The sequence below is a fragment of the Ranitomeya imitator genome, chromosome 3 (assembly GCF_032444005.1).
Source record: "Ranitomeya imitator isolate aRanImi1 chromosome 3, aRanImi1.pri, whole genome shotgun sequence".
Lineage (NCBI taxonomy): Eukaryota > Metazoa > Chordata > Amphibia > Anura > Dendrobatidae > Ranitomeya > Ranitomeya imitator.
Genome location: NC_091284.1, coordinates 130,117,352 through 130,127,382, shown reverse-complemented (window position 1 = coordinate 130,127,382; position 10,031 = coordinate 130,117,352). Strand labels below are relative to the sequence as shown.

General features: G+C 42.8%; 1 protein-coding gene across 3 annotated transcripts in view; it reads right to left on the bottom strand.

Moving 5' to 3' along the window:
- Positions 1–2,853: 2,853 nt before the first annotated feature.
- The window catches only part of LOC138672968 (4-hydroxyphenylpyruvate dioxygenase), a 110,210-nt gene continuing 103,032 nt past the window's right edge, over positions 2,854–10,031 (bottom strand). For all 3 annotated transcript variants that reach the window (XM_069761450.1, XM_069761447.1, XM_069761449.1), the window contains 4 exons: positions 9,955–10,026; positions 9,299–9,421; positions 6,076–6,192; positions 2,854–3,491 (listed from right to left, as the gene is read on the bottom strand). In XM_069761450.1, coding sequence (XP_069617551.1) covers positions 3,378–3,491; positions 6,076–6,192; positions 9,299–9,421; positions 9,955–10,026 — 426 coding nt within the window. In that variant the 3' untranslated portion in view covers positions 2,854–3,377. The remainder of the gene's footprint in view (positions 3,492–6,075; positions 6,193–9,298; positions 9,422–9,954; positions 10,027–10,031) is intronic.

Below are 10,031 nucleotides of genomic sequence, written 5' to 3'. Positions count from 1 at the left end.
ATACAAGAAAATTTTAAATTAATTCAAATTAATAAAAGGTTTTTTTTTCTTCTTAAAAATTATTGACTGACACTGGCCCTGCATTGGTGGCAGCTGTCAGTCAGGGCCGGGGACACGATTACAGCTATACTCAGATCTGTGACAGAACCGGCGCCGCCTCGGTGACTGAAATCGGAACGCAGCCAGGGAAAATAAAGTTCATTCATTCATGCAGGCACCAGACAGGTTAGTAACGCTATTAACCTGCAGATTAAGTGGATGCAGTGTATGAATATGACCATTAACATTGGAAAATGTCACCAAATTGTCAGCTGGACTCAGCAAAGTTTTTAGATTGCTACAGTAGCCTGCTCGTTTGGTTAGGTCCATACAAGGGAGACAAAATTTGCAGATGGAGTGAGCTGGTGTGTCTTTTATATTACTCTTTTAGTTTAATATCATTGGGGAACTTTTCAATATGTTGCTTTAAGATGGATCTGTTAGCTCAGTATGTTGCCTGTGCAGGGCATGTGTATTACTGATACGGGTATCTACTCTTATAATATAACTAGCTATTGAACCCGTTCTACGCCCGGCTGGCGAGCATTTATATTGGTATGTGGTCTCCATCCTGCGTCCCCATCCTGTCATGTGCTGCTCCCATCCTGCGCCCCCATTCTGTCATGTGCTGCTGCCATCCTGCGCCCCCATTCTGTCATTTGCTGCTCCCATCCTCCGCCCCGGTTCTGTCATGTGCTGCTCCCATCCTGCGCCCCCGTCCTGTCATGTGCTGCTCCCATCCTGCGCCCCCATCCTGTCATGTGCTGCTCCCATCCTGCGCCCCGGTTCTGTCATGTGCTGCTCGCATCCTGCGCCACCGTTCTGTCATGTGCTGCTCCCATCCTGCGCCCCCGTTCTGTCATGTGCTGCTTCCATCTTGCACCCCCGTTCTGTCATGTGCTGCTTCCATCTTGCACCCCCGTTCTGTCATGTGCTGCTGCCATCCTGCACCCCCGTTCTTTCATGTGCTGCTCCCATCCTGCGCCCCCATCCTGTCATGTGCTGCTCCCATCCTGCGCCCCGGTTCTGTCATGTGCTGCTCCCATCCTGCTCCCCCGTTCTGTCATGTGCTGCTCCCATCCTGCGCCCCCGTTCTGTCATGTGCTGCTCCCATCCTGCGCCTCCATCCTGTCATGTGCTGCTCCCATCCTGCGCCCCGGTTCTGTCATGTGCTGCTCCCATCCTGCGCCCCGGTTCTGTCATGTGCTGCTCCCATCCTGCGCCTCCGTTCTGTCATGTGCTGCTTCCATCTCGCACCCCCGTTCTGTCATGTGCTGCTGCTATCCTGCACCCCCGTTCTGTCATGTGCTGCCCTATTCTGTCATGTGCTGCTCCCATCCTGCGCCCCCATTCTGTCATGTGCTGCTCCCATCCTGCGCCACCGTTCTTTAATTTGCTGCTCCCATCCATATGCCCCATTCGCTGCTTCATAATATATGCCCCGTATCAGGCGGCGTAAGTAATAAATAGCTGTGGCATGAAGTGCCACAGCCTCATGCCACAGCAATTTGTTACTTGCGCCACCTGATTCCTTTCCGCCGCCATTTTCTTGGTCCTCCCGCTGGCGGAATCGGCGCCTGCGCAGTCCGCGCTTTCCGGCGCCATTTTCTTGGAAAATGGCGCCGGAAAGCGCCGACTGCGCAGGCGCCGATTCCGGCAGCAGGACCAAGAAAATGGCGGCGGAAAGGAATCAGGTGGCGTAAGTAACAAATTGCTGTGGCATGAAGTGCCACAGCTTCATGCCACAGCAATTTGTTACTTACGCCATTCCTTTCCACCCATTTTCTTCGTCCTCCTGCTGCCGGAATCGGCGCCTGCGCAGTCCGCGCTTTCCGGCGCCATTTTCTTGAAGACACAGCAGTGTGTCTTCAAGAAAATGGCGCCGGAAAGCGCGGACTGCGCAGGCGCCGATTCCGGCAGCAGGAGGACGAAGAAAATGGGCGGGACGGAAAGGAATGGCGTAAGTAACAAATTGCTGTGGCATGAAGTGCCACAGCATAATCAGGGCGCAAATATGTGCACGGTGTCCCCCTGCTCCCGACCCCCTGCTCCCGGCAGTCCGCGCCTTCCGGCGCCATTTTTTTCCCTGACACTATAATGTAACGCTAGGAGCGTCGCGCCTGCGCAGTCTATAAAGGCTTCGGACAGAGTGACGCTCCCAGCGTTATATTATAGATGCGCTGGATTGTACTCTTCTATGATACTTGTAAGGCATTGAATGACTGCTTTGGCATGTGTCCTGCGCAGCGTGCTAATCAATCCCTTCTAAGTGTCTGGAGCATGTTCTAGCTTTGTGCATTGTGGCAGATGCGTAACTGGAAGGATGGGATTTTGAAACTGTAAGGACAGTACAAGATTAAAAGAGAACAAGAATTGGCAGAATATCTGTATTAAAAACTGATTAAAATTGTATTCTTAGGCAGTATTCTTCATTTCAAGCTGTATTTTTTTGTACCGAAATTCTGCCGCATTTAACAGTTGGAGCAAAGTGGATGTACCGAAATTCCATGAAAACTCCTGCACATTGTGCTTTTAAAAATTTTGTTGAATGTTTTTTCCCTATGTGCTATGGGGAGTGAAAAAAATGCATGTAAAAAATACAGCTACATTTGTAAGTGCAGAATCCGATAATTTATGCACTAAAAACTCATAAAATTACTGCTTCAAAAACACAGCAAAAATACAATAATTAGAGCACATTACTATTAAATGTGTTGGTGTGGACACCTGCAGAAAAACTCAGTGGAAAAAAACCCAGCATTTTTGCATGTGAAACCAAGCCTAAAGTTTTCAGTGGCCCACTAGAAGAAATACTTTATTGTTATTATTATTTATTTTTAGAGCACCCATAATGATTTCGTACATGAGAAAGGGTTACATACAAGATACAAGTATAAAATTTGGTGATCAAACTAACAATGACAGAGTGGTACAGAATGGAGAGAGCCCTGCCCCTGCGGGCTTACAGGCTACAGGAAGGGTGGCTCAGAGGTTAGCACTGTAGCTTTGCAGTGTTGGGTCCTGGATTCGTATCTCATCAAGTACAGCATCTGCAATTAGTTTGTATGTTCTCCTCGTCTATGTCCTCATAATAACACTTGCTTCTCTTTGAGTTTAGTGTTAACGTAGGAAAACAAACAATCCCTAAAAAAATAAAAGCCTTTAATGTGTTGCTGTGGGATCCACTATTTGTGTGAAAACACTGAGATGCCAGGGTATAGAAATATTATGGGGACTTATGGAGAGAACGCTTTTATGAGCTCTGATGACTCAGGTGTAAGGTATTTCATTTTTTACACAGAAAATAAAGAATATTGACTTCTATTCCAGAATGTGTTTCAATAAAACGCCTGAGGTTCTCCATTTTCATTGTAGACGGTAAGATTTCCCCTGGCATCTTGATCTGCTTCTATTGCTTCAAACAGAGACTTGAAGTTACCCGCTCCAAATCCCTGCAAGATAAATAAAATCAATACAATTTGCTTTATATATGCATTCAGGTTTATTGTATAAGCTGTGCTGGGGCGCTCTCTATTCTATATACACTCTTCAACATTGAAGTTGCAACACCAAGAAGGACTCGTAGGCCAAGATGTCAGCACTGTTCACTGAACAAAATTATATCAAAAGGTGCAGAGGTAGACCTCGGCATGGATGGCTCATTAGATTAGAAGAATGAACTGGTTTCCTCGTTACGGACTCTGCGTGGCACTGCCAGCGTGGTCTTGTCAGATTCAAAGAATGGTGTGTAGTAGGTAATTTTGTATGAGGCCTAAGGTGTCAAATAGTGTCTACACAAACCATCACTTAGAGAAGAAAATCGATGTAAAACTGAACTGCGCTGCCGAGAATCCAACATACAGTTGGAGACCAGATGTGATATGGAGGTGGTTTTGTCATAGCGTTTTGAGGTGACCTCTTCATCAGGACAAACAACAATCCTCCAACAAACAGGCAATCCCTGTATGTGTTGCATCTGTCGAATAGCGCAAGTCATGCGGCCACGGGGGCTCGAAGAACATATTTTTCAAGCACTCCAAAGACACTCGGCTAGCATCCAAGCATGCTCGGATAACACCTTTTCCGAGCACGTTCGCTCATCACTAGTCCTGAGGGATGCGGGCTGATACATCACAGACATATTGATAAAAAACAGACTATAATTCAGAAGATATCTCAGAAATGAATGACCTCCTGCTTTTTGGGTACAACCCCATTTTTCTTATAAAACGTGACCTATTAAGCATCCATTTGCCTTTGAAACTCATTGGTACCTGGGGATTACATTGCAGGAGCACAAATGAGGTGACAGAGGGAGATGTTTAACTGCTTATAGGCCAAGGTAACTATTAGGCCACACTATCACTATTTGGTCAGTATTCAGTCAGTATTTTACCTCAGTATTTGTAAGTCAAAACCAGGAGTGGAACAATCAGAGGAAAAGTATAATAGAAACATATGCACCACTTCTGTATTTATCACCCACTCCTGGTTTTGGCTTTCAAATACTGATGTAAAATACTGAACGTGTGAACGTGGCCTCAACCGTAGACTCTAAGTGGTTAAACGCATGTGATCACAGTTATTATCTTATTCTGGCTGCTGCAGTAGATTGACTGCTATGTAATTTCTGCATTTGGCTCCAGTGCCATAAACATCTCCTGGATGGAGCTAAAGAGGGCTCTCACAGAGATAAACCTTGTCCGTGTGCCATATGCATTGATGTAGCTACTGATGGCGGCTTCAATAGCAGCAACTTTAATCTGAAAAGGCTTGTTTTCCTGAGGCAATGTCTTCAAGCCTCGTATAGGTACAGAATATTGCTGTGGATTTTTTTGGCCTAATATGTAATAGGCCTACGGTATAGATTGATAACATTTACTATAAAATGGAGCGCCCAAGCTATGAACCCATCTCTGCTTTTGCCCTTGTAATATCAAATAAGTTCTCTAGTAAAACTGTTTCCCAGTGAAATTTTTAAGTCTTCTTCATGAAAAGCTGTGGAGGTCTGTTTATTTTCTGCTCCTACCAGACACAGTGTGGAGAATGGGGCTGTGATCTAGCATTGTAAATTTCCAATTAAAGGGGTTGTTCAGTCTCAGAGGAAAAGACTGCAGTTCTCTATGTGGGTGCAGACTGCCAAATCATGACAGTGTGTGATGAGCACACTGTCAAGATTCCCATGTGCTCCCCATTCAGGTGTGCTGCCACTTGCGGTCACGTGCCGACTAGTCTCGCCTGCCTTGATTGTCGGGTCAAATAAATTGACCGTTCACTCTCTTGGGAAATACAGGGGAAGCGTGACAGTGTGCACATAACACACTTACAATTCAGCAGTCACATAGCGTCACTGCAGACTTCTGAGATCGGACAGGGGTACCATATTTCTAGATGTAAATGTATGAAAGCACACGCCTCTCCAGCCATCCACAATGATTGACACCTACTCTGCATATAGAAACGCTGTCAATCACTATATCACAATCTGGGTGACCACCTTCCAGATTTACTAGAACCGACAAGTAAATCTGCTAGAAAAGGTAATTATATATATAGTATGTTACACATCATTATTCTTAGTGTGTGCTGTCATGCGTTGCTCTGAGATGGGGCAGGATGATTGCCATGACAGGTCCGTATGAAGTTTACTCATCTGGGCACTAAATCTGTTCCAATATTTTAAACATATTAGCCAAATTGTAGGTTACAAATCAGCTGTCTGACTTTATATATATAGTGTAAAGTTTAAAGCTTTTCCATGATTGGTTTCTATGGTTCTCTTGGTCGTATTTCTACCTTAGAGCAATGTTAGTAAGTAGCCCTATCGGTGATTATAGACATTCTTCAAAGGTGCAATTATACACTAAAACCATAGTAGACCATTATCCTTTAGCTTTCATCTACTTTGTGCAGGTCAGGCCATGAATGCAAATGCGCGATCGCTGGATGACCTTAGAATTAGGATAGAATTGCATCCACATTATTGGAAATACAAACTCTACATATGGGGAAATGTACATTTGTAAATTGACTCACATAATGGTTGTATCTCTGTATAACTTCTAGGAAGAGGGTCGGTCTGTCCTGGGCTGGCTTGGTGAAGATTTGAAGAAGATAGCCATTGTCATCATAATCAACCAAAATTTTAAGCTCCTGAAATAATAAAAGCAGCCGAGAGTTGGGTTGGTGTGTTAGAAACTCTCATGTTGAGCCTGTCCTATCGTGTGAATAACTGGATCCAAACAGAACCTAATACAAATTAGGATTATCTCAGCATATAGGGGTACCCAGTACAAATGTTGGAGGAAACGTGTGTTGGCTTTTATCTTGTCCTTTTGTATGATTGTACTAGGTATTGTGCTAGAATTTTAGTTTATGCTAGGACCTTGGGTGTGTGCACACATTAAAGCACCACTCCAGCATTTTGGTTTTTTTTTCAGCACTGGAGTGGGGCTTTATATGTAAGCCCCCTGCCCCCGGTTATATACTCAACCTCCGGTGTCTTCACCGTTTTTGGCACCGCTCCAGTCCTGCGATGGCATCTTGTGACAGTACTTTCTGACCGTCCAGAAGTGAGAAGCTACGTCACAAGCTCTCAATACAATGTCTATGAGAGGCAGAATGACGCTCTCATAGCTTGTTTTGAAAAGTGACCTTCACACACATCCATGAAACACTGAAGCTGTTAGCAGGTCACTTTTCGCCGGAGACCAATAGGAGCAGGGTCAAAAACAAATGAAAAAGGCCAGAAGGTGAGTATCAGATGGGCCAGGGGAATTACATTTAAATCATCACTCCAGCCGTGCAGTAAAATGCTGTAGTGGTGCTTTAAGTATTTGAGCAGAAATTTGTGCACCACTTCTGCATCTCTTGGCAGGAAAAACACATTTTTGCCTCGTTTTTTACTACATTTTTTACATGCATTTTTGTTGCAGATTTTTTCCTCAGTTATTAATATGGATGAAATCTTCAGCTGAAAATTTGACATACTGCACATTTAAATCTGCACGAAATCTGCAAGTCACAAATAAGCAACATGTGCATGAGTTTTCAGGATTCTCATTCACTTTGCTAGAATCAGGAAACCCTTCAGGTTTTGTGACAAATCTGCACTGAAAAAAATGAAACAAAACCATGTACCTGAACCTGAAGACCTACCTCTTCCGGCAAGCCTACAACCTGCAGTAACCACCGATCGACCAAACCGCTGCACGACCAACTCTACCCTCACCTACTGTATCCTCACCCATCCCTTGTAGATTGTGAGCCCTCGCGGGCAGGGTCCTCTCTCCTCCTGTACCAGTTATGACTTGTATTGTTCAAGATTATTGTACCTGTTTTTATTATGTATACCCCTCACATGTAAAGCGCCATAGAATAAATGGCGCTATAATAATAAATAATAATAATAATGTACACACAGCATTATAGTATTCAAGAGTGTAATTATCCATCACTAGGTTATGGTACGTCTTGTAGTACATTTGTGTTCCTGTGTGTAGTAGACATTTTGGCTATGATGGAACTTGTAGTGTCTCAGTTTTCAAGTGTATGATTTTTAATTTCTAAATTGGGTTTGTTTTTTTAAATGAAAAATTTTAAAACATCATCCTTAACTCATTTTTTGTTTTCCCGCATTTCCTCTTCAAGCTTTCAATTATAAAATGAGTAGATGAACAAATGATGATGGATAGACAGCTTATGCAAAACAAACGTATATGTTGTAGATGAGTAGAATGATATTTCTTTAAGAAAATGTTTAATTTTGTAGCTATAAATCGGTGTATGGATAACTTATCTATCCCCATCTTGCAATGTCAGTAGTCTGGATATAGCCAGATCTTTAATTACACAGCAAAGTCATGTTTCTTATAGTTCTATATCCTCCTGTACAAGCCTGTATATACCCTGTCAAAGAAAAATAATATAAAGTCTGGTGACACATGGTTGAGGGTATATAATAAAGGACTTGGTGGCCATTCAACTGGCCCACGACAACCAATCCACTTTCCAGGAAACTGTTCATGTAGGAATGCTCGGACCTGACACCCAAGATGGTGCACCACCACATTATGGGTGTCAGGTCCGAGCATTCCTACATGAACAGTTTCGTGGCAAGTGGATTGGTCGTTGTGGGTCAGTTGAATGGCCACCAAGGTCTCCCGATCTGACCCCCATAGACTTTTATCTTTGGGGTCATCTGAAGGCAATTGTCTATGCTGTGAAGATACCAGATGTGCAGCATCTGAAACAACGTGTACTGGAAGCCTGTGCTAGCATTTCTCTTCTGCAGTGTTGCTATCAATGTGTCAAGAGTGGGAGAAGAGGGTTGCACTGACAATCCAACACAATGGGCAGCACTTTGAACACATTTTATAAGTGGTCATAAACTTGTAAATAACTCATGAAAGAATCAAGTTACGTTAAAACCAAGCACACCATTGTTTTCCTTGTGAAATTCTCAATAAGTTTGATGTGTCATCCCTTTGAAAAAAATAAAGTTAAATTCCAAATGGCCGACTTCAAAATGGCTGCCATGGTCACCACCCATCTTGAAAAGTTTTCCCCCTCCCATATACTAATGCGCCACAAACAGGAAGTTGATATCACCAACCATTCCCATTTTATTTAGGTGTTTCCATATAAAGGGCCACCCTGTAGTGTAAATAGGCAGCACGGTGGCTCAGTGGTTAGCACTGTTGCTTTGCAGTGCTGGGTCAATTCGCGCTAATGACATAATCTGCAAGGAGTTTGTATGTTCTCCCCGTGTTTGCGTGGGTTTCTTCCCACATACAAAGACATACTGATAGGTGATAATAAGGTGATGATAATGTCTGCAGAATATGATAGTGCTATATAAGAAAAAAATAATAATAATAAACCAATACGTGAACATAAAAGAGCTTAAGAAAGGAAAAAATGGTAATAAGCCCAAGACAATTATCAATGTAGAAAAAGAGCCTTTATTGAATAAAAACAATCATGGTCATGAGTACAGCAGTAAAAGTTGATGTCATTAACAGCAGGAGAGGGCACATAGTAAGGCATAGGTAAGAAAAGTAAAAACAACAGTAATAATAGGTCAACTTGTAGACCACATACCCATAATTGCTCTCTGCTGCTGGAATGACACAAGCCCCAACATTCGTTTGGTAGCAATGCATGATTCTTTTTATTAAATGATTATTTTTTTACATTATTGTCTTAGACTTATTAGCATTTTTTCTTTCCTCTGCTCTTTTTTGTTACAAATATATACCTGTAGCACACGAATATCTTCCTTCACAGTGATCTTGGCGCTTTTCAAATTTTTTCTCAGCTCATCATAATAAGAGTCTGGTGCAGAAAGAAATTGCATTCCTCGTGATTTCAGATTCTTTACCTTTAAAAATAAATGATAAGAAATCAATGAGAATTGTGTCAATATCTTAAAACGGATGGTCCCCTCTCAAAGACTGTCACTCCAGAGGCTCGGGGAGGAAAAGAGATATAAACTGAGCTGTTACACTCAGGGCTGTGGAGTCGCTAAGCCTAACCTCCGACTCCGACTCTTCAATTTCCATGAAAACAATTTGTAAACCCTTAATACATATAGTGGGAGCATTAGCATATACTGGTTATTGACAGTCATTTATGTACTAATGAATTATGGAAATTGCGAATGTTGTAAGCTCATTTTCAGAACTTATACATATGTCATCATGCTCACAAATTCATTAATATTAAATTCTCCATCTCACAAAGGAAGTAAAATATACATAGTATTCATTTCTCCCAACACATGCAGGTATTCATGCACAGACTTGCCTATACAAACACACCACCCTCTTAGCCAAACAGCAAGGAGATCAAAGCAGAAGACTCGCCCCTCCTTCCGCTGCCTTCTGCTTTCTGGAAATTGTCTGAATTACTCACTGCTTTGATGATGTCGGAAGTGTTCAGAGCAATGTGCTGTACACCAGCACCACCATAGTAGTCCACATATTCCTGAA